The sequence below is a fragment of the Oncorhynchus masou genome, chromosome 19 (assembly GCF_036934945.1).
Source record: "Oncorhynchus masou masou isolate Uvic2021 chromosome 19, UVic_Omas_1.1, whole genome shotgun sequence".
NCBI lineage: Eukaryota > Metazoa > Chordata > Actinopteri > Salmoniformes > Salmonidae > Oncorhynchus > Oncorhynchus masou.
Window position 1 is genome coordinate 39855929 of NC_088230.1, and position 27744 is coordinate 39883672.

Sequence of the window (27744 nt, forward strand, 5' to 3'; positions counted from 1 at the left end):
TGGGAGATAGAGGGTAGGGTGTGGAACCTGTAGATGGGAGATAAAGGAGAAGACAGGGTGTGGAACCTGTAGATGGTAGATAGAGGTCGAGGAGAGGCCAGGTGTGGGCTGGGGGTAAGAATTGGGTCGACAGAGGAAAGTCACTTTGAAAGGAGACTGCGGGCTGGGGTTAGATGGTGCTAGGCGAGTGTAGATAGAGGCAGGCTGTGGGCTGGGGTTAGACGGTGCTCGGCGAGGAGGAGAGGCAGGCTGTGGGCTGGGGCATTCAGCTCAGGATGACTCAGGCGTGGGTGTAGAGACGAGCCTGGACGGAGGTTCGGCTCGAGGCTACAGGGTTCCTTATCTGCCCAATCAAAACCACAGCTCGTGATTTCCCCGGTGTTCAACATAGTGAAACCACATTTCCCAGGCAGCTGTACCTCACTGCATTGTTCATCTGTTTTATAAACGTTAAATGGTTTCGCTTGGCATATAATTATTATCTATTATCAAATCGACCACAAGGGACACACTACATCCCCTGATGTGTGTGTGTGTGTGTGTGTGTGTGTGTGTGCGTGTGTGTAAATGAAAGCCTAGCAACAAGCTGTTGGTGTCCAAGCACAACGTTCAACATCCAAGTTATTTTATTTTCCATCTCGATGCGTTATTACAGTTGACAAACCTTTACAATGAAAACCTTTTCTTTCACAAAACAATATATACAAGAAAAAGGTATTTTTCTTAAAAAATACATATTAAAACTATAAAACCGAAAGCATAAAACGATGCAGATGCTCTACGGAGACTTGTGATTATAACGAGACCTTGTACATCCCATAATATGTAGCTAAAACATGAGTAAAGCAAAGAAACCAAACTTTGTGAACCTGATCAAGAATTAACCTACGAACATTACAACAAAATAAAACCATAATCCTTTCAACTACTTTTTTAGTCCGTAAGTGGTTATTGCCAACAAACAAAAAAAGGCTAATTAGAAGAAGCGAGTGGAGCCCAAAACCCAAGAGAACTAGTCAAAATCCCCTTCCAATTATTTCTGAATTCCTTCTCATTCTTCTTGGTCTCAAATAGGAAACAACTCTCCATCTCCTTTCTGTCCTCTCCCTTCACCTCTTCGTCACTCCTCTTCACTTCGGTCTAAGATGAAGATGTTTTCCTTGGTCTTTAGATGAGGAAGATGATGTCGTCGGCCAACATGATCTGGTTGTCGTCCTGCATGCGAGCGAGGGCGGCCCGGACCTCTGTCAGGGTGAAGGGGGCATCTCTGTCCTTGTTGACACTCTCCGTCAGAGTGTTCATACCGACGGACTGAGCATGTGCAGAACGGAACATCTCCAGGAGGGACGACTTGAACTCCTTCAGCCTGGAGAACAGAGAGAGAAATTCATTTAGGAAAAATACCATCTGTGTGAGGTACATCAAATTGTTTTTGTTGTTGTTTACATAAATCAACAACAAACAAAAAAAGTATTCTCACCGTCAACTGCATTTACTTTCAGCAAACGTAACACGTGTAAATATTTGTATGTGGGTTATATAATAATGAAATAGCGCTTTTCATTACAGAAAATAAATCGCATACAAAGCTAAACAAACACATGAAGTGGAGATTGGAATGTCTCTATTTCATCTCAGAGGGTTTCAGAAGCAGCACTTGTTGTAATTATTCCTGACAGATTAACCCATTAATCTCGCTGGCTGTTTGGATTCTAATAATGCAACTGTAGATTTAAGACAAAAAAATGGACTTCGCAACCCAATTCTGCAATTCAGAGTCAATACCACAAGATGTAAGTGATCAACGCTCTCTGCATAGGCAACCTCATGGCAGTTGGCGGTGCACCAGGGAGGGAGGAAATTAATCAATTAATATAAAAATGCAACAATTTCCCCCCCAAAAAATGTTGGATTACAGTTCTTATAAGGTATTCAGACAATTGAAATAAATTCATTAGGTCCAAATCTATGATTTTCACATGACTGGCGACACAAAAGTGTCTGACCACCGCCAAAGATGAGACACCTTATAGGGAGGTGGTCAGAGACCTGGCGGTGTGGTGGTCAGAGACCTGGCGGTGTGGTGGTCAGAGACCTGGCGGTGTGGTGGTCAGAGACCTAGCGGTGTGGTGACAGGACAACCACCTCTCTCTCTCTCTCAATGTGAGCAGGACTAAGGAGATGATCGTGGACTAGTCTGGCTGAACAGGCCCCCATTGACATCGACAGGGCTGTAGTGGAGCGGGTCGAGAGTTAAGTTCCTTGGCGTCCACATCACCAACAAACTAACATGATACAAACACAACAAGACAGTCATGAAGAGGGAACGACAAAACCTTTTCCCCTCATGAGACTGAAAAGATTTGGCATGGGTCCCCAGATCCTCAAAACGTTGTACAGCTGCACCATCGAGAGCATGGTGGCATCACCGCCTGGTATGGTAACTGCTCGGCATCTGACCGTAAGGCGCTAGAGAGGTAATGTGTACGGCCCAGTACATCACTGGGAACAAGCTTCCTGCCATCCAGGACCTCTATAACAGGCATCAGAGGAAATCCCATACAATTGTCACGGCGGCACCCAGAGCACCAAGTCTCGGACCAAAAGGCTCCTTAACAGCGTCTACCCCCCAAGCCATAAGACTGCTGAACAATTAATAAAATGGCCACCGGACTATTTACATTGACCCCCCCTCCATTTGTTTTGTACACTGATGCTACTCGCAGTTCATTATCTATGCACAGTCACTTTACCCCTACCTACATGTACAAATGACCTCGTCTAACCTGTCTGTACCCCTACACACTCTGTACCCCCGCACACTAACTCTGTACCCCCGCACACTAACTCTGTACCCCCGCACACTAACTCTGTACCCCTGCACACTAATTCTGTACCCCTGCACACTAACTCTGTACCCCTGCACACTAACTCTGTACCCCTGCACACTAACTCGGTACCGGTACCCCCTGTATATAGCCTCCACACTAACTCTGTACCGGTACCCCTGTATATAGCCTCCACACTGACTCTGTACCGGTACACCCTGTATATAGCCTCCACATTGACTCTGTACCGGTACCCCCTGTATATAGCCTCCACATTGACTCTGTACCGGTACCCCCTGTATATAGCCTCCACATTGACTCTGTACCCCTGCACATTGACTCTGTACCCCTGCACATTGACTTGGTACCGGTACCCCTTGTATAAAGCCTCCACATTGACTCTGTACCCCTGCACACTGACTCTGTACCCCTGCACACTGACTCTGTACCCCTGCACACTGACTCTGTACCCCTGCACACTGACTCGGTACCCATACCCCCTGTATAAAGCCTCCACATTGACTCTGTACCCCTGCACACTGACTCTGTACCCCTGCACATTGACTCGGTACCGGTACACCCTGTATATAGCCTCCACATTGACTCTGTACCCCTGCACATTGACTCTGTACCCCTGCACAGTGACTTGGTACCGGTACCCCTTGTATAAAGCCTCCACATTGACTCTGTACCCCTGCACACTGACTCTGTACCCCTGCACACTGACTCTGTACCCCTGCACACTGACTCTGTACCCCTGCACACTGACTCGGTACCCATACCCCCTGTATAAAGCCTCCACATTGACTCTGTACCCCTGCACACTGACTCTGTACCCCTGCACATTGACTCGGTACCGGTACACCCTGTATATAGTCTCCACATTGACTCGGTACCCCCTGCACATTGACTCTGTACCCCTGCACATTGACTCGGTACCGGTACCCCCTGTATATAGCCTCCACATTGACTCTGTACCGTAATACCCTGTATATAGCCTCCACATTGACTCTGTACCCCTGCACATTGACTGTACCGTAATACCCTGTATATAGCCTCCACATTGACTCTGTACCCCTCCACATTGACTGTACCGTAATACCCTGTATATAGCCTCCACATTGACTCTGTACCCCTCCACATTGACTGTACCGGTACACCCTGTATATAGCCTCCACATTGACTCTGTACCCCTGCACATTGACTCGGTACCGGTACCCCCTGTATATAGCCACCACATTGACTCTGTACCGGTACCCCCTGTATATAGCCACCACATTGACTCTGTACCGGTACCCCCTGTATATAGCCTCCACATTGACTCTGTACCTGTACCCCCTGTATATAGCCTCCACATTGACTCTGTACCTGTACCCCCTGTATATAGTCTCCACATTGACTCTGTACCGGTACCCCCTGTATATAGTCTCCACATTGACTCTGTACCGGTACCCCCTGTATATAGCCTCCATATTGACTCTGTACCGGTACCCCCTGTATATAGTCTCCACATTGACCCTGTACCGGTACCCCCTGTATATAGCCTCCATATTGACTCTGTACCGTAACCCCCTGTATATAGCCTCCACATTGACTCTGTACCGTAATACCCTGTATATAGCCTCCACATTGTACCGTAATACCCTGTATATAGCCTCCACATTGACTCTGTACCGGTACCCCCTGTATATAGCCTCCACATTGACTCTGTCACGTAATACCCTGTCTATAGCCTCCACATAGTCCCGTAATACCCTGTATATAGCCTCCACATTGACTCAGTACCGGTACCCCTTGAATATAGCCTCCACATTGACTCTTTACCCCTGCACACTGACTCTGTACCCCTGCACATTGACTCTGTACCGGTACACCCTGTATATAGCCTCCACATTGACTCTGTACTGGTACCCCCTGTATATAGCCTCCACACTAACTCTGTACCGGTACACCCTGTATAAAGCCTCCACATTGACTCTGTACCCCTGCACATTGACTCGGTACCGGTACCCCCTGTATATAGCCTCCACACTGACTCTGTACCGGTACACCCTGTATATAGCCTCCACATTGACTCTGTACTGGTACCCCCTGTATATAGCCTCCACACTAACTCTGTACCGGTACCCCCTGTATATAGCCTCCACACTGACTCTGTACTGGTACCCCCTGTATATAGCCTCCACACTGACTCTGTACCGGTACCCCCTGTATATAGCCTCCACACTAACTCTGTACCGGTACCCCCTGTATATAGCCTCCACATTGACTCTGTACCGGTACACCCTGTATATAGCCTCCACACTGACTCTGTACTGGTACCCCCGGTATACAGCCTCCACATTGACTCGGTACCGGTACCCCCTGTATATAGCCTCCACATTGACTCGGTACCGGTACCCCCTGTATATAGCCTCCACATTGACTCTGTACCCCTGCACATTGACTCGGTACCGGTACCCCCTGTATATAGCCTCCACATTGACTCTGTACCCCTGCACATTGACTCGGTACCGGTACCCCCTGTATAAAGCCTCCACATTGACTCTGTACCCCTGCACACTGACTCTGTACCCCTGCACACTGACTCTGTACCCCTGCACACTGACTCGGTACCCATACCCCCTGTATAAAGCCTCCACATTGACTCTGTACCCCTGCACACTGACTCTGTACCCCTGCACATTGACTCGGTACCGGTACCCCCTGTATATAGTCTCCACATTGACTCTGTACCGGTACCCCCTGTATATAGCCTCCACATTGACTCTGTACCGGTACCCCCCTGTATATAGCCTCATTATTGTTATTTTATTGTGTTACTTTTTATAATTTTTTACTTGAGTTTATTTGATCAATGTTGGTTAAGGGCTTGTTAGAAAGCAAGTCTACACTTGTTGTATTCGGCCCATGTGACTAATAAAGTTTGATTTGATTTATGCTGGTCTGTTGGTCATAAAAAAAAGTTTCTAACTAGGTGCGTTGGTTCAGAAAACCAGTCAGTATCTGGTGTGACCACCATTTTGCCTCATGCAACGAGACACATCTCCTTCACATAGAGTTGATCAGGCTGTTGATTTGTGTCCTGTGGAATGTTGTCCCCACTCCTCTCCAACGGCTGTGTGAAGTTGATGGATATTGGCAGAAACTGGAACGTGTCAATCCAGAGCATCCCAAACATGGAACACGCTGTCGTACACGTCGGTCCAGAGCATCCCAAACATGGAACACGCTGTCGTACACGTCGGTCCAGAGCATCCCAAACATGGAACACGCTGTCGTACACGTCGGTCCAGAGCATCCCAAACGTGGAACCCGCTGTCGTACACGTCGGTCCAGAGCATCCCAAACATGCTCAATGGGTGACATGTCTGGTGAGTATGCAGGCCACTGAAGAACTGGGATATTTTCAGCTTTCTGGAATTGGGTACATCCTTGCAACATGGGGCCGTACATTATCATGCTGAAACATGAGGTGATGGCAGCAGATGAATGGTACGACAACAGGCCTCAGATTTTCGTGTGGTTACACGTGGTCTGTGGTTGTGAGGCCGGTTGGACGTACTGACAAATTCTCTAAAATGGCATTGGACGTTTAAGGTAGAGAAATTAACATTTAATTATCTGGCAACAGCTCTGGAGGACATTCCTGCAGTCAACATGCCAATCGCACGCTCCCTCAAAACTTGAGACATCTGTGGCATCGTGTTGTGTGATAAAACTGCACATTTTAGAGTGGCCTTTAAATTGTCTCCCAGCACAAGGTGCACCTGTGTAATAATCATGCTGTTTAATCAGCTTCTTGATGTGCCACACCTGTCAGGTGGATGGATTATCTTGGCAAAAGAGAAATGCTCACTAACAGGGATGTAAACTACATTTGTGCACAAGACTTAGGAGAAATAAGCTTTTTGTGGGTTTGGAACATTTCTGGGATCGTTTATTCAGCTCATAAAACACGAGACCAACTCTTAACATGTTGCTTTCATATTTGTGTTGATAATACTTCCATTCATATGAGACTATAGTTCCATTTCAGCTGCCGATCTGAGCACACTGGTACCAAGTCCGCCATTTTGCTGTCACATATACATGCACTCAACTGCCACACCCACCTGTCTGCAGACACCTCTGTCTGTCCGTCAGTCTGTCCGTCAGTCTGTCCGTCCTGGCTTGGTGGGACAGGGGCATCCATAGGCTCCTCCTCTGCCGGTTTGGGCGTGCCAGCCTGAACTGTGGGAGGAGTAAACAGAGTTCATTGTCAGACCAGGGCCATGCATATAGAGAGTTGGGTCAACTTTTAAACAGTGTTCTAATAGTAGACAGTTTATTTTTTTTTTATTCAACCTTTATTTAACTAGGCAAGTCTTTAAAGAACAAATTCGTATTTAAAATGACGGTCTATCCCGGACAAACGCGGATGCTGGGCCAATTGTGCGCTGCCCTATGGGACTCACAATCATGGCCGGTTGTGAAACAGGCTGGATTCGAACCAGGATGTCTGTAGTGATGCCTCAAGCACTGAGATGCAGTACCTTGGAGCCCTGTTACATAGCATTGTTTAAATATTCCCCATGTAGTCATAACGGGGATTTAACAAGGCTGTTATAGAATGTTGCAGTGTCATGTTAATGGGGTTCTAACATGGCTGCTATAGAATGTTGTAGCGTCATGTTAATGGGGTTCTAACATGGCTGCTATAGAATGTTGTAGCGTCATGTTAATGGGATTCTAACATGGCTGCTATAGAATGTTGTAGCGTCATGTTAATGGGGTTCTAACATGGCTGCTATAGAATGTAGTGTCATGTTAATGGGGTCATGTTAATGGGGTTCTAACATGGGTTCTAACATGGCTGCTATAGAATGTTGTAGCGTCATGTTAATGGGGTTCTAACATGGCTGCTATAGAATGTTGTAGTGTCATGTGAATGGGGTTCTAACATGGCTGCTATAGAATGTTGTAGTGTCATGTTAATGGGGTTATAGAATGTTGTAGTGTCATAATGGGGTTCTAACATGGCTGCTATAGAATGTTGTAGCGTCATGTTAATGGGGTTCTAACATGGCTGCTATAGAATGTTGTAGCGTCATGTTAATGGGGTTCTAACATGGCTGTTATAGAATGTTGTAGCGTCATGTTAATGGGGTTCTAACATGGCTGCTATAGAATGTTGTAGCGTCATGTTAATGGGGTTCTAACATGGCTGTTATAGAATGTTGTAGTGTCATGTTAATGGGGTTCTAACATGGCTGCTATAGAATGTTGTAGTGTCATGTTAATGGGGTTATAGAATGTTGTAGTGTCATAATGGGGTTCTAACATGGCTGTTATAGAATGTTGTAGTGTCATGTTAATGCATCATAATGCAGAAACCTCCATTTCCTCACTCGGTGGAGTGTTACACTCTATTAGCCGTTGAAGACATAAACTAGATCTGGATCTGGATTCAAATCTGTCTCACCCCTCTGAGTGGTACAGTGTAAAGACAACAGCTCTCCCACACCATATGTCCCCGCAATAATTACCATAATTAACTTAATACCAGCAGACTGCATTTTTGATCTGTTTTCGCCAAATTGACAATTCAAGGGTTTTAAAATATCCACACATTAAATTAAATCAAGTGTGCAAGACAGTGTGCAATAAAGTGTAGATGAGAAGCTCCTGTATTGTTTGAATTGCTCTCTTTATTTTTTGTCTGTCTATATACTATGGTATTTACGGTATTCTGATCTGTCTACACAGGTGAGGCAGGAATGGGGCTTTGGTCACATCAGATCCAAGTCTCGTGTAAACAGAAAAAAGTGGTAAATCTGATGTTGAAGAGAGAGAGAGATCTCATATGACGTCTGGGACATATTTTACTCATGACTCTTGGTGCCCCACATGTCGTTTCTCGGTGTGTGACTATTGGTGAGGACTGGTACAGAGTCAATGTGGAGGCTATATACAGGGGGTACCGGTACAGAGTCAATGTGGAGACTATATACAGGGTATTACGGTACAGAGTCAATGTGGAGGCTATATACAGGGTATTACGGTACAGAGTCAATGTGGAGGCTATATACAGGGTATTACGGTACAGAGTCAATGTGGAGGCTATATACAGGGTATTACGGTACAGAGTCAATGTGGAGGCTATATACAGGGTATTATGGTAGAGTCAATGTGGAGGCTATATACAGGGTATTATACAGAGTCAATGTGGAGGCTATATACAGGGGGTACTGGTACAGAGTCAATGTGGAGGCTATATACAGGTGGTACTGGTACAGAGTCAATGTGGAAGCTATATACAGGTGGTACTGGTACAGAGTCAATGTGGAGGCTATATACAGGGGGTACTGGTACAGAGTCAATGTGGAGGCTATATACAGGGGTACTGGTACAGAGTCAATGTGGTACTGGTACAGAGTCAATGTGGAGACTATATACAGGTGGTACTGGTACAGAGTCAATGTGGAGGCTATATACAGGGTATTACGGTACAGAGTCAATGTGGAGGCTATATACAGGGGTACTGGTACAGAGTCAATGTGGAGGCTATATACAGCAGGACACCAGCATAAATATATACAGAGTCAATGTGGAGGCTATATACAGGGGTCATCTTTATCAGCATCATAAATGCAGAGTCAATGACAGAAGAGGCTATATACAGGGGGTACCGAAATATCGGAGAGTCAATGAGCAGGAGGCTATATACAGGGGGTACCGGTACAGAGTCAATGTGGAGGCTATATACAGAGGGGTGGGCCTACAGAGTCAATGTGGAGGTTATATAGCTATTGTGGGGTACCAGTACAGAGTCAATGTGGAGGCTATATACAGGTGGGACCGGTACAGAGTCAATATGGATGGGCAGAATTAAGCATTTCTTGCAGTAAAATGACACCAAATGTAGGCATAAATATATATAATTATTGTGAATGCTCAGTTCGCCACCATCTGTAGAGGGGTCATCTTTATCAGCATCATAAATGCAGATTTTCCACATGACAGAAGAGAAGCTTCATGTTAACTAACAAATAGCCTAGTGGAAATATCGGAAATTACAGTATGAGCAGAAACACATCTGTATCAGGTAACAACCCCCCAAAAATATCATTAGCTGTAGCCTGGAGTGGATTTCCTTTAACAGAGGGTGTGGGCCTCAGACTTTCACTTCATCGGTCGGTTATTAGCTATTGTGGGCATCTGACCCACGCACCACTAGTGTGTGATGCTTACAAACCCCATATCCCCCTGGGACAGTAGCTGGAGTAATTATCTATGGGGCGGGATTAGGGTGGTAAATGTGTATCTCTTTTCCTCAGGGGCGGCAGGTAGCCTAGTGGTTAGAGTGTAGAGGTGGCAGGGTAGCCTAGTGGTTAGAGTGTAGAGGTGGCAGGGTAGTCTAGTGGTTAGAGTGTAGAGGCGGCAGGGTAGCCTAGTGGTTAGAGTGTAGAGGCGGCAGGTAGCCTAGTGGTTAGAGTGTGTAGAGGCGGCAGGGTAGACTAGTGGTTAGAGTGTTGGGCCAGTAACCGAAAGGTTGCTGGATCGAGTGTCGAGCTGACAAGGTGTCGTTCTGCCCCTGAACAAGGCACTGTTCCCCATTAGGCCGTTGTTGTAAAATGAGAATTTGTTCTTAACTGACTTGCCGAGTTAAATAAAGGTTGGGCGGTGGTCAACGTGTATCTCTTACTCTCAGGGATGTCCTTCTCTCCAGCGAAGTCATACGGGTCGTAGGCCTCGCTGCTCTGGGAACCGCGGCGACTCCTACAGGACAGAACACAGGTCAGCAGACAAATCCTGTGTTTCAACCTTCATTCATACAGCTCCGCGGCAAAGATCAAATATCCGCCAGAAGAGAGAATTAGTTCATGAGCTAGTTAATGGCCTCTGTAACAGATTATGGGGGTCTGAGGACACTAGTGGGGGTGTGATTATGGGGGTCTGAGGACACTAGTGGGGGTGTGATTATGGGGGTCTGAGGACACTAGTGGGGGTGTGATTATGGGGGTCTGAGGAGGACAATAGTGGGGGTGTGATTATGGGGGTCTGAGGAGGACACTAGTGGGGGTCTGAGGAGGACACTAGAGGGGGTGTGATTATGGGGGTCTGAGGAGGACAATAGTGGGGGTGTGATTATGGGGGTCTGAGGAGGACACTAGTGGGGGTCTGAGGACACCTAGAGGGGGTGTGATTATGAGGGTCTGAGGAGGACAATAGTGGGGGTGTGATTATGGGGGTCTGAGGAGGACACTAGAGGGGATGTGATTATGGGGGTCTGAGGAGGACACTAGAGGGGATGTGATTATGGGGGTCTGAGGAGGACACTAGTGGGGGTCTAAGGAGGACAATAGTGGGGGTGTGATTATGGGGGTCTGAGGAGGACACTAGTGGGGGTGTGATTATGGGGGTCTGAGGAGGACACTAGTGGGGGTGTGATTATGGGCGTCTGAGCAGGCCACTAGTGGGTGGTGTCTTAAGCCGTACCTCTTCTTCTCTGAGCGAGGGGTACGCTGTGTTGTCTCTTCCTCCTCTGAGTCAGACTCCTGCTCCTTCCTCCCCCTCTTCTTCTCCTTCTCCAGAACCTACGGAACAACGGGACGGAACCTTTTAGAACATGGGGGACGGAACCTACAGAACCATGGATTTGGAACCTTTTAGAACAACGGGACGGAACAGAGATTGGTTGAACTTAAACGAACAGAAAGACACCAGACAGACTTCACCAGAGTTTATTCAAATGAAGATGAAAAGCCGTGACAAATGCAACAATCTGTCAACTCTGCACGTCGAGTCCACTGACCTTTTTGAAGTACGCGAACTGGACCAGCTCCACAGCGACCTCTGAGTCCTCCAGCTCCACAGCCTTACTCATGCGGGCTTTAGCGTGGGCCGAAGACAGACGGATCAGGGTCTCCAGAGTACGAGCAGTTACTGGGGACGTCTGGAGGGAGAGAGGAGGGGTTAGACAGGGAGAGAGGAGGGGTTAGACAGGGAGAGAGGAGGGGTTAGACAGGGAGAGAGAGAGGATTTGGGGTTAGACAGGGAGAGAGAGGACTATGGGGTTAGACAGGGAAGAGAACCATGGATTTGGGGTTAGACAGGGAGAGAGATGGATTTGGGGTTAGACAAGGAGGAGAGGAGGGGTTAGACAGGGAGAGAAAGGGGGTTAGACAGGGAGAGAGAGAGGGGTTAGACAGGGAGAAAAGGTTAGACAGGGAGAGAGATGGGAGGGGGTTAGACAGGGAGAGAGGAGGGGTTAGACAGGGAGAGAGAGCCTTAGGAGGGGTTAGACAGGGAGAGAGAGAGGGAGGGTTAGACAGGGAGACTGGAGGAGGGGGTTAGGAGGGAGAGAGGGGGTTAGACAGGGAGAGAGAGGAGGGGGTTAGACAGGGAGAGAGAGAGGAGGGGTTAGACAGGGAGAGAGAGAGGAGGGGTTAGACAGGGAGGGAGAGAGGAGGGGTTAGACAGGGAGGGAGAGAGGAGGGGTTAGACAGGGAGAGAGGAGGGGTTAGACAGGGAGAGAGGAGGGGTTAGACAGGGAGAGAGGAGGGCAGGGGGTCAGACAGAGAGAGAGGAGAGGGGTTAGACAGGGAGAGAGGAAGGCAGGGGGTCAGACAGAGAGAGGAGAGGGGTTAGACAGGGAGAGAGGAAGGCAGGGGGTCAGACAGGGAGAGGAGAGGGGTTAGACAGGGAGAGAGGAGAGGGGTTCGACAGGGAGAGAGGAGAGGGGTTAGACAGGGGAGAGAGGGGAGGGGTTAGACAGGGAGAGAGAGGAGGGGTTAGACAGGGAGAGAGAGGAGGGGTTAGACAGGGGAGAGAGAGGAGGGGTTAGACAGGGAGAGAGAGAGGAGGGGTTAGACAGGGAGAGAGAGAGGAGGGGTTAGACAGGGAGAGAGGAGGGGTTAGACAGGGGAGAGAGGAGGGGTTAGACAGGGAGAGGGCAGGGGGTCAGACAGAGAGAGAGGAGAGGGGTTAGACAGGGAGAGAGGAAGGCAGGGGGTCAGACAGAGAGAGAGGAGAGGGGTTAGACAGGGAGAGAGGAAGGCAGGGGGTCAGACAGAGAGAGAGGAGAGGGGTTAGACAGGGAGAGAGGAAGGCAGGGGTCAGACAGGGAGAGGAGAGGGGTTAGACAAGGAGAGAGGAGAGGGGTTAGACAGGGAGAGAGGAGAGGGGTTCGACAGGGAGAGAGGAGAGGGGTTAGACAAGGAGAGAGGAGGGGTTAGACAAGGAGAGAGGAGGGGTTAGACAAGGAGAGAGGACGGGTTAGACAGGGAGAGAGAGGAGGGGTTAGACAGGGAGAGAGAGAGGAGGGGTTAGACAGGGAGAGAGAGAGGAGGGGTCAGACAGGGAGAGAGGAGGGGTCAGACAGGGAGAGAGGAGGGGTCAGACAGGGAGAGAGGAGAGGGGTCAGACAGGGAGAGAGGAGGGGTCAGACAGGGAGAGAGGAGGGGTCAGACAGGGAGAGAGGAGGGGTCAGACAGGGGGAGAGAGGAGGGGTCAGACAGGGAGAGAGGAGGGGTCAGACAGGGAGAGAGGGAGGGGTCAGACAGGGAGAGAGAGGAGGGGTCAGACAGGGAGAGAGAGGAGGGTCAGACAGGGAGAGAGGAGGGGTCAGACAGGGAGAGAGGAGGGGTCAGACAGGGAGAGAGGAGGGGTCAGACAGGGAGAGAGGAGGGGTCAGACAGGGAGAGAGGAGGGGTCAGACAGGGAGAGAGGAGGGGTCAGACAGGGAGAGAGGAGGGGTCAGACAGGGAGGAGAGGGGGTTAGACAAGGAGAGAGGAGGGGTTAGACAAGGAGAGAGGAGGGGTTAGACAAGGAGAGAGGAGTGGTTAGACAAGGAGAGAGGAGGGGTTAGACAGGGAGAGAGGAGGGGTTAGACAGGGAGAGAGGAGGGGTTAGACAGGGAGAGAGGAGGGGTTAGACAGGGAGAGAGGGCGGCAGGGGTCAAGGTGTGTGTAGGGGTCAAGGTGTGTGTAGGGGTCAAGGTGTGTGTAGGGGTCAAGGTGTGTGTAGGGGTCAAGGTGTGTGTAGGGGTCAAGGTGTGTGAAGGGGTCAAGGTGTGTGTAGGGGTCAAGGTGTGTGTAGGGGTCAAGGTGTGTGTAGATGTACGACTAAGAACATGTATTTACACAAACAGTCAGTCCGATCTTTTGACAATAATTGGCCTTTTGACCAATCAGATCAGATCAGATCGAATAATTGGGCAGAAGATCTGAATTGGGCTGCCTGTGTAAACGCAGCCTCATGGTGTCTAAGGGGCTCACTCTGGAAATATCGGCTCCCAGCTGTTCCTGGCTTCTCAGCCTGGAGTACTCTTCCGCAATGTGATTGGCTGCTTCCTGGGTCAACGTAGGGGTCAACACCTTGGCGATGTGGATGTACTTCCTCATGAACTCCTTGCTCACGATGTTCTCTCTAAACAACAGCAGAATCTGTTAGCATGGAAACGGGTACAGAGAAACAGAAGATGTCCACCGTGCTGTGATGAGAGGGACACTCCTTACCTCTTGGTGCCGTGCAGCAGGTTGTTAGTGTTTCCTGTGTGTGTGTGTGTGTGTGTGTATATATCTCCATACCTGCGTCTCTTGGTGCCGTGCAGCAGGTTGTTGTGTTTCCTGTGTGTGTGTGTGTGTGTGTGTGTGTATATATCTCCATACCTGCGTATCTTGGTGCCGTGCAGGAGGTTGTTGTGTTTCCTGTGTGTGTGTGTGTGTGTGTGTGTATGTGTGTGTGTGTATATATCTCCATACCTGCGTCTCTTGGTGCCGTGCAGGAGGTTGTTGTGTTTCCTGTGTGTGTGTGTGTGTGTGTGTGTGTATATATCTCCATACCTGCGTCTCTTGGTGCCGTGCAGCAGGTTGTTGTGTTTCCTGTGTGTGTGTGTGTGTGTGTATATCTCCATACCTGTGTCTCTTGGTGCCGTGCAGGAGGTTGTTGTGTTTCCTGTGTGTGTGTGTGTATATATCTCCATACCTGCGTCTCTTGGTGCCGTGCAGCAGGTTGTTGTGTTTCCTGTGTGTGTGTGTGTGTGTGTGTGTGTGTGTATATATCTCCATACCTGCGTCTCTTGGTGCCGTGCAGCAGGTTGTTGTGTTTCCTGTGTGTGTGTGTGTGTGTGTGTGTGTGTGTATATCTCCAGGTTGTTGTGTTTCCTGTGTGTGTGTGTGTACCTGCGTCTCTTGGTGCCGTGCAGCAGGTTGTTGTGTTTCCTGTGTGTGTGTGTGTGTGTGTGTGTGTGTGTGTGTGTGTGTCTCCATACCTGCGTCTCTTGGTGCCGTGCAGCAGGTTGTTGTGTTTCGTGTGACCTGCAGCTCCTCCTGCTCCTCCTGAACCGAGTCAGGATCCTCAGTGGCCAGGATGTCCACTGACCCACCAAAGGCCATCGCAGGTTGTTGTGTTTCCACACACACACACACACACACACACAGGTTGTTGTGTTTCCACACATCTCACACACACACACACACACACACAGGTTGTAAGTACCGTAGGCTACAGAGACACATGTTTGGTTGTTTTGGTCCTGTACTCCAGCACTTTGGATTTGAACCGACGGTTAAAGTGCTGACAAGCTTTAATTTGAGAGTATTTTCACCCACATCGGCTGTTGGGAAAGTACAGCCAAAATTGATTACAGATAGTTACTGAATAAATTGTGAATAATGATGAGTGAGAAAATTAAAACGCACAAATATCATACCTCCAAGACATGCTAACCTCTCACCATTACAATAACATGGGAGGTTAGCATGTTATATCATACCCCCAAGACATGCTAACCTCTCACCATTACAATAACAGGGGAGGTTAGCATGTTATATCATACCTCCAAGACATGCTAACCTCTCACCATTACAATAACATGATGGGAGGTTAGCATGTTATATCATACCCCCAAGACATGCTAACCTCTCACCATTACAATAACAGGAGAGGTTAGCATGTTATATCATACCCCCAAGACATGCTAACCTCTCACCATTACAATAACAGGGGAGGTTAGCATGTTATATCATACCTCCAAGACATGCTAACCTCTCACCATTACAATAACAGGGGAGGTTAGCATGTTATATCATACCCCCAAGACATGCTAACCTCCCACCATTACAATAACAGGGGAGGTTAGCATTTTATATCATACCCCCAAGACATGCTAACCTCCCACCATTACAATAACAGGGGAGGTTAGCATGTTATATCATACCCCCAAGACATGCTAACCTCTCACCATTACAATAACAGGGGAGGTTAGCATGTTATATCATACCCCCAAGACATGCTAATCTCCCACCATTACAATAACAGGGGAGGTTAGCATTTCATATCATACCCCCAAGACATGCTAACCTCTCACCATTACAATAACAGGGGAGGTTAGCATGTTATATCATACCCCCAAGACATGCTAACCTCTCACCATTACAATAACAGGGGAGGTTAGCATGTTATATCATACCCCAAGACATGCTAACCTCTCACCATTACAATAACAGGGGAGGTTAGCATTTAATTAAAAGCTGAGCAGCGACCCACCATGAGCAGTGTTCAAATATATCAAGACCAAAGAACAACTAAAACATGTACCTTCTGAAGAAAAACAGCAAAAAAAAACAAAGTAAATATACCCCCACCCGGGCCCCTATCCCCCCCTACCCGGGCCCCTATCCCCCCCCACCTGGGCCCCTATCCCCCCCCACCTGGGCCCCTATCCCCCCCCCCCCGGGCCCCTATCCCCCCCCCCACCCGGGCCCCTATCCCCCCCCCCACCTGGGCCCCTATCCCCCCGGGCCCCTATCCCCCCCCATCTGGGCCCCTATCCCCCCCCCCACCCGGGCCCCTATCCCCCCACCCACCCGGGCCCCTATCCCCCCACCCACCCGGGCCCCTATCCCCCCACCCGGGCCCCTATCCCACCCACCTGGTATGCAGACCTTTGATAAAGCCAAGCACTAAAACATCTGATTTAGATACAACTACTTATAAAAGCCTTAATAAGTAGTTGATGAAATGAATCAGGTTGACTCAGGTTGAATCAGGCCTGCAGAACCAGTAGCTCTGAAGGACCAGGGCTGGTGATCACTGTCTGTTTTCACCAGAGAGAAAGCTATACTGCCACCTAGTGGTGTATCAGAATGTTACCTGTCCCGTCCTGTTCGCGGGGGTCTCTGTATCGATGCATCCTGAGGACGTGGTCTGAGATCTCTCTGTCCTGCTCTGCATCCATGTGGTCCAACATGATGAAGAGCAGGTCAAACCGAGACAGCAGAGAGTCCTGCAGACCAATGTTCTCCATAGGAGTCTTATACTGATCGTACTGGGAGAGAGAAGAGTAAGGGTTAGATGACTTCTAGAGAGAGAGAGAGAGAGAAAGGGTTAGATGACTTCTAGAGAGAGAGGAGAGAGAAAGGGTTAGATGACTTCTAGAGAGAGAGAGGGTTAGATGACTTCTAGAGAGAGAGAAAGGGTTAGATAACTTCTAGAGAGAGAGAGAGGGTTAGATGACTTCTAGAGAGAGAGAGGGTTAGATGACTTCTAGAGAGAGAGAAAGGGTTAGATAACTTCTAGAGAGAGGCAGAGAGAGAGAAAGAGAGAAGAAAGGGTTAGATAACTTCTAGAGAGAGAGCAGAGAGAGAGAAAGAGAGGAGAGAGAAAGGGTTAGATAACTTCTAGAGAGAGAGAGAGAAAGAGAGAGGAGAGAGAAAGGGTTAGATAACTTCTAGAGAGAGAGGCAGAGAGAGAAAGAGAGAGGAGAGAGAGAAAGGGTTAGATAACTTCTAGAGAGAGAGGCAGAGAGAGAGAAAGAGAGAGAGAGAGAGAAAGGGTTAGATAACTTCTAGAGAGAGAGGCAGAGAGAGAGAAAGAGAGAGGAGAGAGAGAAAGGGTTAGATAACTTCTAGAGAGAGAGAGAGACAGAGAGAGAGACAGAGAAAGGGTTAGATAACTTCTAGAGAGCGAGACAGAGAGAGAGAGGGTTAAAAGAAGGATAGGTTAATTTTATACATGTTTTATAACAAAGTGTTCAGACACAATAGAAAGGGAAGACATTATGTGTCAAAGGTCAGAACTATAAACTCACCCTGCCGTAGACGGGGTTGGCAGCTGCCAGCACGGAGCAGCGGGCGTTGAGCCTGGCATGGATACCGGCCTTGGCGATGGTGACACGGCCCTGCTCCATCACCTCGTGGATGGCTGTACGGTCCATGTCGGACATCTTGTCAAACTCATCGATACAGACCACACCCCTGTCCCCCAGAACCATCGCCCCAGCCTCCAGACGACGCTCACCTTATGAGGAGGAGCAGAGTAGGGGAGAGAGAGTGATGGGGGGAGAGAGAGAGGGTGATGGGGAGAGGGTGATGGGGAGAGAGGGTGATGGGGAGAGAGAGAGATGGGGGGAGAGAGAGAGATGGGCGGAGAGAGGCAGGGAGAGAGGGAGAGAGTGATGGGGAGAGAGAGAGAGATGGGGGGGGAGAGTGATGGGGGGAGAGAGAGAGATGGAGAGAGAGGCAGGGGGAGAGGGAGAGTGATGGGGAGAGAGAGTGATGGGGAGAGAGAGTGATGGGGAGAGAGAGTGATGGGGAGAGAGAGAGTGATGGGGGAGAGAGAGAGTGATGGGGGAGAGAGAGAGTGATGGGGAGAGAGAGAGTGATGGGGGAGAGAGAGAGTGATGGGGGGAGAGAGAGTGATGGGGAGAGAGAGTGATGGGAGAGAGAGTGATGGGGAGAGAGAGTGATGGGGAGAGAGTGATGGGGAGAGAGAGTGATGGGGAGAGAGAGTGATGGGGAGAGAGAGAGAGATGGGGAAGAGAGAGAGTGATGGGGAGAGAGGCAGGGGGAGAGAGAGAGTGATGGGGAGAGAGGCAGGGGGAGAGGGAGAGAGTGATGGGGAGAGAGAGTGAGGGGGGAGAGAGTGATGGGGGGGAGAGATGGGGAGAGAGATGGGGGAGAGAGTGATGGGGAGAGAGTGATGGGGAGAGAGAGTGATGGGGAGAGAGAGTGATGGGGGAGAGTGATGGGGGAGAGAGAGAGATGGGGAGAGAGAGTGATGGGGAGAGAGAGTGATGGGGAGAGAGTGATGGGAGAGAGAGTGATGGGGAGAGAGAGATGGGGAGAGAGAGAGAGTGATGGGGAGAGAGGCAGAGAGAGTGATGGGGGGAGAGTGAGAGAGAGTGATGGGGAGAGAGAGTGATGGGGAGAGAGTGATGGGGAGAGAGAGTGATGGGGAGAGAGAGAGAGATGGGGAGAGAGAGTGATGGGGAGAGAGGCAGGGGGAGAGAGTGATGGGGAGAGAGAGAGATGGGGGAGAGAGAGTGATGGGGAGAGAGAGTGATGGGGAGAGAGAGTGATGGGGAGAGAGAGTGATGGGGGAAGAGAGAGAGTGATGGGGAGAGAGAGTGATGGGGAGAGAGTGATGGGAGAGAGAGTGATGGGGAGAGAGAGAGTGATGTTTAGATGATGGGGAGAGAGTGATGGAGAGAAGAGTGATGGAGAGAGAGAGATAAGAGAGAGAGTGATGGGGGAAGATTTTAATGTTGAGAGAGAGTGATGGGAGAGAGAGTGATGGGGAGAGAGTGATGGGGAGAGAGAGTGATGGGGAGAGAGAGTGATGGGGGAAGAGAGAGAGTGATGGGGAGAGAGAGTGATGGGAGAGAGAGTGATGGGGAGAGAGAGAGTGATGGGGAGAGAGAGTGATGGGGAGAGAGAGTGATGGGGAGAGAGAGTGATGGGGAGAGAGAGTGATGGGGAGAGAGAGTGATGGGGAGAGAGAGTGATGGGAGAGAGTGATGGGGAGAGAGAGTGATGGGGAGAGAGAGTGATGGGGAGAGAGAGTGATGGGGGAGAGAGTGATGGGGAGAGAGAGTGATGGGGGAGAGAGTGATGGGGAGAGAGAGTGATGGGAGAGAGAGTGATGGGGAGAGAGAGTGATGGGGAGAGAGTGATGGGGAGAGAGAGTGATGGGGGAGAGAGTGATGGGGAGAGAGAGTGATGGGGAGAGAGAGAGATGGGGAGAGAGAGTGATGGGGAGAGAGAGAGATGGGGAGAGAGAGTGGGGAGAGAGAGTGATGGGGAGAGAGAGTGATGGGGAGAGAGAGTGATGGGGAGAGAGAGTGATGGGGAGAGAGAGTGATGGGGAGAGAGAGAGATGGGGGAGGAGAGAGAGTGATGGGAGAGAGAGTGGATGGGGGAAGAGAGGTGATGGGGGAGAGAGTGGAGGGGAGAGAGAGAGTGGGGGAGAGAGTGATGGGAGAGAGAGTGATGGGGAGAGAGTGGATGGGGGAGAGAGTGATGGGGAGAGAGAGTGATGGGGAGAGAGAGTGATGGGAGAGAGAGTGATGGGAGAGAGAGTGATGGGGAGAGAGAGTGATGGGGAGAGAGAGTGATGGGGAGAGAGAGTGATGGAGAGGGAGAGAGATGGGGGAAGAGAGAGAGAGTGATGGGGAGAGAGAGTGATGGGGGAGAGAGTGATGGGGAGAGTGATGGGGAGAGAGAGTGATGGGGGAGAGAGAGAGATAAAGAGAGATGCGGAGAGAGGGGGGGTTCAGTGAGTCATTTTGGGTCCTTCAGTTATTCAATTAATTTGTTTTTTCATTGTCAGTATGATTTAGTTATCGACTTAATTGTTTAATGTTTTACGATCATTCATAACACTATTGTGTCAGCTATGATTTTTCTCATTCAGTAAAACTTTAACTTGTGTGTGTGTGTCTGTGTGTATGTCTGTGTGTGTGTGTCTGTGTGTGTGTGTGTGTGTGTGTCTGTGTGTGTGTGTGTGTGTGTGTGTGTCTGTGTGTGTGTGTGTGTGTGTGTGTGTGTGTGTGTGTGTGTGTGTCTGTGTGTATGTCTGTGTGTGTGTGTGTGTGTGTGTGTGTGTGTGTGTGTGTGTGTGTGTGTGTGTGTGTGTGTGTGTGTCTGTGTGTGTGTGTGTGTGTGTGTGTCTGTGTGTGTGTGTGTGTCTGTGTGTGTGTGTGTGTGTGTCTGTGTGTGTGTCTGTGTGTCTGTGTGTCTGTGTCTGTGTGTGTGTGTGTGTGTCTATACCAGTCTCCTGGTCAGTGGTAACAGCAGCGGTCAGGCCAACCCCAGATGACCCTCGGCCGGTGGTTGGGATGGCTCGGGGTGCCGTGTGCAGGACATAACGGAGCAGCTGGGACTTGGCCACCGACGGGTCACCTAGTGGAGGGAGAGAGAGACGGGTCACCTAGTGGAGGGAGAGAGAGACGGGTCACCTAGTGGAGGGAGAGAGAGACGGGTCACCTAGTGGAGGGAGAGAGCGACGGGTCACCTAGTGGAGGGAGAGAGAGACGGGTCACCTAGTGGAGGGAGAGAGCGACGGGTCACCTAGTGGATGGAGAGAGCGACGGGTCACCTAGTGGAGGGAGAGAGCGACGGGTCACCAAGTGGAGGGAGAGAGAGACGGGTCACCAAGTGGAGGGAGAGAGAGACGGGTCACCTAGTGGAGGGAGAGAGAGACGGGTCACCTAGTGGAGGGAGAGAGAGACGGGTCACCTAGTGGAGGGAGAGAGAGTGAGACAGAGAGAGAGTGAGACAGACAGAGAGAGAGACAGAGAGAGACAGACAGGCACAGACAGAGAGAGAGAGGCACAGACAGAGAGAGAGAGACACAGACAGAGAGAGACAGACAGGCACAGACAGAGAGAGAGAGAGAGAGAGACAGAGAGAGACAGACAGACAGGCACAGACACAGAGAGAGAGACAGACAGAGAGAGACAGACAGACAGAGAGACAGAGACAGACAGAGAGAGACAGAGACAGAGAGCGAGAGACAGACAGACAGAGAGAGACAGAGAGAGACAGAGAGAGAGAGAGAGAGACAGAGAGAGAGAGAGAGAGAGAGAGAGACAGAGAGAGAGAGATGTCGTCTCAGTACCTATGAGCAGTACATTGATGTCTCCTCTGATACGTGACCCATTCTCCAGAACCTTCTCCACTCCTCCCAGCAACATACACAGGATGGCCTTCTTAATGTATTCGTGACCGTGGATACTGGGGGCTAAGGAGCGGGCCAGCTGGTCAAACACATCCTGGATAGGAGACAGGATGAACAGACGTTGAGGGAATGCGTTCGAGCAAGACGATCCCCCTTGACCTCAGGAAGAAGCGTTCGCGAACAGAGCGACTATCCCGTCTTGTCAGATCAAGGAAAGAGACACTATTGAGGTGTGTCCACGGTGACAGGTCGAGTGTTCGCGAACAGAGCGACTATCCCGTCTTGTCAGATCAAGGAAAGAGACACTATTGAGGTGTATCCACGGTGACAGCTAGAGGGGGCTAGAGGGGGAAAGCGTATCAGGTCCTTACCTGCTTTGACTTGCTGAAGAGTTTGATCTTGGCGACGTCGTCCGCTGAGAAGTACGGAGACACTTCTTTACTCATCTGTTTCACCTGACAGGCTATCATGATGGTCCTGGAGAACAGAGTAAGAAACGTCTCACTTCCTGAGAGAAACGCCTCACTTCCTGACAGAAACGCCTCACTTCCTGACAGAAACGTCTCACTTCCTGACAGAAACGTCCCACTTCCTGACAGAAACGTCTCACTTCCTGACAGAAACGTCTCACTTCCTGACAGAAACGCCTCACTTCCTGACAGAAACGTCATTTAACAACGTCTTGTAATAATGCAAGTCAAGTAATAGTGTTTGTGTGAAACCTATATTTTTTAGACGGGACTTTGTCAACTTTTAGGGTGTTTTGTATTTCAGACCTAAAACGTTCAGAGCGTCTGTCCTCACCTAGAGGACGTTCAGAGCGTCTGTCCTCACCAGAGGACGTTCAGAGCGTCTGTCCTCACCTAGAGAAACGTTTCCAGACGTCTGTCCTCACCTAGAGGACATTTCAGAGCGTCTGTCCTCACCTAGAGGACATTTCAGACGTCTGTCCTCACCTAGAGGACGTTTCAGAGCGTCTGTCCTCACCTAGAGGACATTTCAGAGCGTCTGTCCTCACCTAGAGGACATTTCAGAGCGTCTGTCCTCACCTAGAGGACATTTCAGAGCGTCTGTCCTCACCTAGAGGACGTTTCAGAGCGTCAGTCCTCACCTAAAGGGCGTTCAGAGCGTCAGTCCTCACCTAAAGGGCGTTCAGAGCGTCAGTCCTCACCTAAAGGGCGTTCAGAGCGTCAGTCCTCACCTAGAGGACGTTTCAGAGCGTCAGTCCTCACCTAAAGGACGTTCAGAGCGTCAGTCCTCACCTAAAGGACGTTCAGAGCGTCAGTCCTCACCTAAAGGGCGTTCAGAGCGTCAGTCCTCACCTAAAGGGCGTTCAGAGCGTCAGTCCTCACCTAAAGGGCGTTCAGAGCGTCAGTCCTCACCTAAAGGACGCTCAGAGCGTCAGTCCTCACCTAAAGGACGTTTCAGAGCGTCAGTCCTCACCTAGAGGACGTTTCAGAGCTTCAGTCCTCACCTAAAGGACGTTTAAGAGCGTCAGTCCTCACCTAAAGGACGTTCAGAGCGTCAGTCCTCACCTAAAGGACGTTCAGAGCGTCTGTCCTCACCTAAAGGGCGTTCAGAGCGTCAGTCCTCACCTAAAGGACGTTCAGAGCGTCAGTCCTCACCTAAAGGACGCTCAGAGCGTCAGTCCTCACCTAAAGGACGTTCAGAGCGTCAGTCCTCACCTAAAGGACGTTCAGAGCGTCAGTCCTCACCTAAAGGTCCCAGAGGTGTATCCCCCCTTCTTGCCGGGCAGACATCGATAGGTTCCGATCACCTGGACTCTGTCTCCTGGCTTGACCACGTCCACCAGATCATTGTCCAGTATGATGTCCACCGAGCGGGGAAGCTGGCCGGCAGGAGCCTTCTCTGGCATCTCCTGGACTGTTATAGTCTGGTGGTCCTTGTAGACAGATAGACCAAACTCTGTCTCCAACGGGTTGTTCTCCTCATCCTAGAGAGAGAGATGGAGAGAGAGAGAGAGAGAGAGAAAAGAAGAGAGGGAGGGAGAGAAAGAGTAGTGAGAGGGGGATGGTGAGAGAGAGACGGAGAGAGGGAGAGAGAGAGAGACAGAGAGAGAGACAGAGAGGAGAGAGGGAGAGAGAGAGAGAGGGCGAGAAAGAGTAGAGAGAGGGGGATGGTGAGAGGAAAGGAGAAAAGGATGGAGAGAAGGAGAGAAAAAGAGAGGTGGTGAGTGTGTGTGATGGTTCGGTGGTCCTTGTAGATGGACAGACCAAACTGTCACCAACGGGGTTGTTCTCCTCAACCTGTGAGTGTTTACCTTGGTGGGGTAGATAGCAGAGGAAGGGGTTGTTCTCCTCAACCTGTGAGTGTTTACCATGGTGGGGTAGATAGCAGAGGAAGGGGTTGTTCTCCTCAACCTGTGAGTGTTTACCTTGGTGGGGTAGATAGCAGAGGAAGGGAATGCATCCAGACTGGTCATGTCAGTATATTTGCGCTCCATAGTCTTCTTGGTGGCTGGACAGTAGTGGACGCTACGCACGACTTTTGGACGGACCAGAGAACCTACAGAGATGAACAGAAATATATATTAGAAACTGGGTGGTTCCAGCCCCGAGTGCCGATTGGCTGACAGCCGTGGGATGTCAGACCGTATACCACAGGTATGACAAAACATGTATATTTTTTAACTGCTTATATTATGTTGGCAACCAGTTTATAATAGCAATAAGGCAAAGGTGGGGGGGGGGGTTGAGGCACTCCATGTTGCATCGTGCCTAAGAACAGATCGGCCCTTAGCCTTTGTTTTTTGGACCTATCACCCCCCTCCCCGGGCCTGCAATTCTACACATTCTGCCTTGTTGTTATGAGTGACCCAAAACAGAAAATCAACAGGGTTGCCATGACAACCGCGGAACGTTAGATTCCCTCTGTCTAGTTTTCATTTGTTGTTTCCGATTGTTGGTTCTCAAAAATGATGTTATCTGTGGGGTTTGTTTTTGTGTTGTTTTTTTTATTGCAGCAGTGGACACAATTTATCAGCGGCGCATAGATGCTGGAGATTCCAGACACTCGGGGGAGCCTCCCAACTTGACGTAAACTAGAGGTGTGAACATTTAAACTAAATTGGGACCCTTACGGTTAATTAAGAAAAAAATCCCTAACTAAATACAAACTTTGCGAGGTGGAATTGAGGTTCAGTATTGGTAGTAGAGGTGAAACCTTTATCTGAAAGAGAGGCACTGTGAGAACCAAACTGTTGCTGTATATTCTTGTGAAATGTTATGATATTTTTCGTTAACATTTTAATGGAAAAACGTTTTTTTTTTCTCTCTCAGTTTGTCACATCCCTAATGTATACACTTTTTAGGGAATGAGAGACATCCACAACCTAGTTTCCCCCCAAACACTCACACTTGGTGACGATGCCCTCCACACAGACCATGCTGCCCAGCAGACGAGAGGTGAGGGTTCGGGGGGAGACGTGTTTGTTCCCAAAGCTTCCCTCCAGACCAACGAAGAACTCCTCGTACTGCTTGGCGTACGTAGCATCTACAGACGCCACAAGGTCCTTCAGAGCCCGCTGGAACGCCAACAGCTCTTCAAACGCATTAGTCATCAACCTGGGAAGAGAACACAGCCTCGGGTTTATTTAAATCCATAGTGTGATGTAATCGGGCTGTTATATAAGTAGCAGCCCGTCATCAGCCTGAGAGAGAGCCTCCCCAAACCCGGACGACGCTGGGCCAATTACGCGCCGCCCTATGGGACTCCCGATCACGGCCAGTTGTGATAATTTTTACCTTTATTTTACTAGGCAAGTCAGTTAAGAACAAATTCTTATTTTCAATGACGGCCTAGGAACAGTGGGTTAACTGCCAGTTCAGGGGCAGAACGACAGATTCGAACTTGCAACCTTTTGGTTACTAGTCCAACACTCTAACCACTAGGCTACCCTGCCGCCTCTACACTCTAACCACTAGGCTACCCTGTCACCTCTACACTCTAACCACTAGGCTACCCTGTCACCTCTACACTCTAACCACTAGGCTACCCTGCCGCCTCTACACTCTAACCACTAGGCTACCCTGCCGCCTCTACACTCTAACCACTAGGCTACCCTGCCACCTCTACACTCTAACCACTAGGCTACCCTGCCGCCTCTACACTCTAACCACTAGGCTACCCTGCAGCCTCTACACTCTAACCACTAGGCTACCCTGCCGCCTCTACACTCTAACCACTAGGCTACCCTGCCGCCTCTACACTCTAACCACTACCCTACTGTTTGTTTGTAGGCTTATGGAGCCAAATCGTATCTATGTTCGTATGCGATCCATTTATTGTTTTCTGTAAGTAATTTTAATACATATGAGAATTAACCAATGATATCAGGCCACGCCCTGCCATGACTACAGACACCTGTGTCTGTCTTTTGACACGATATAAATGAGTCTCGCCGCAGAGTTTGTCATGATGAAGACAACTCGTCTGTCGAAACGTTGGGACGTATAATATTTTTTGCGACGGAGTTCCTCGACTGAAAAACAGCCCGGGATCGAACCAGGGTCTGTAGTGACGCCTCTAGCACTGACACACAGTGCCTTAGACACATAGCGCCACTCGGGAGCCCCATGGATAACGGATAGCGCGATTGCATTGTGCACAGGTGTGAATAACTATGAGATACTAAGGTGTGTAACTACAGTGTAGTTACTGTTGTCGAAATGTATTAAAGTGTATTAAACTACAGACAAACACGATAGGCATTCATGGCATAAATGGTACACCACGTTAATGTGTGTGTGTGTGTGTGTGTGTGTGTGTGTGTGTACCTGGTCGCCCGCACGTCGTTGCGTCGTCTCAGGTCGTTGATGTTCACGATGAGGCGGTTCTTGTTCTCGCCGATCATGTCCCGTACCTTGCTCTGGTAGACCCCCTGGTCTTGCTGCATCGGAACCACACACACAGAGGATATGAACCACACACACACACAGAGGAGGACGCCATTAGATACCATCCAGGCCGAGTGATTGGCTGGCTCCCCAACTCCCTGCACTTTCACCCATACTGGCTCTTAGTATCATCTAACTATCTGGTGCTTACTTAACTAACAACTTATAGCTACTCGGTTAACTAGACACAGTATTTAGTAACATTTAACAAACAACGCATTTGGTTGTTTAAAAAAACAAAATCAAGTAAAATGGGATTAACGTTAGATAGCAACTCTTCGGACAGTGTTCCTGCAAAACTTTGATTTTAATAGATCTCGCCAGCTTGTAGTGATTAAAAACCACAAATGACGTAAATATGGTTATTTGAGACATTGTTATGGGGGGAAAATAATGAGTTTTGGAATAAACGTCGAAAATAAGGTCTGAGGTTAACACAGGTTTAGGCGATCATATATAGGTTTTGTTTGACGAGATAATACCAGTCAGTCAACATGACCTTCATGAATTATGAACACAACTGTAAGGTGTGTTACACCTTTTTTATTATTACATAAACGCTTCGAAATGCTTTTTTTTTTAAAGCGATGTTAGTTGATTTAGATTATCTCATAGAACAAAAAACGTATATGCTCTCATAAGCCGGTGTTTCCCACGTCACTTATTTTCGGCGTTTATCGAAAAAAAAACTCTACAAAACTCCTTAAATTTCCCGATCGGCTTTTCTCAACGAACAGTGAAGGAATTAATACCTACAAAAAGACGCCATTACTGTTGCTCTCTATTGTCACTCATCGCCACATGGTTTCCATTTGTCCATAGGCATACAAAGTAAGCATTATATGTTTCAAGCAATTATGCTACTTACATCGTCATCTAAGAAGTCCAGATATTCTCTCTGTGCTTCTCTCATCTCCCGATCGTCCACAGAATCAGCCGCCATTTCGTAATTCTGTATTTTCCAAATATAACAAACTTTTACAGACTCCGACGTGACGGTTTCCACATAAGTCTTTACAGAAATGCAAGATTTTCGCGCCACTAAGTACGCGGT

General features: G+C 49.2%; 1 protein-coding gene across 1 annotated transcript; it reads right to left on the bottom strand.

The window, feature by feature from the left end:
- Nucleotides 1-608: 608 nt before the first annotated feature.
- Nucleotides 609-27727, bottom strand: mcm3 (minichromosome maintenance complex component 3). The gene is made up of 18 exons (XM_064925782.1): nt 27559-27727; nt 26571-26683; nt 25150-25358; nt 24170-24300; nt 23490-23728; nt 22146-22251; nt 21715-21868; nt 20865-20996; nt 17906-18114; nt 16972-17143; nt 15132-15214; nt 14658-14722; nt 14091-14241; nt 11626-11766; nt 11310-11407; nt 10516-10589; nt 6944-7061; nt 609-1366 (listed from the first exon to the last, which is right to left on the bottom strand). Exons 1-18 carry the CDS (start codon nt 27631-27633, stop codon nt 1168-1170), a joined length of 2469 nt encoding a protein of 822 aa, XP_064781854.1. The 5' UTR covers nt 27634-27727; the 3' UTR covers nt 609-1167.
- Between the last annotated feature and the right edge of the window lie 17 nt (nt 27728-27744).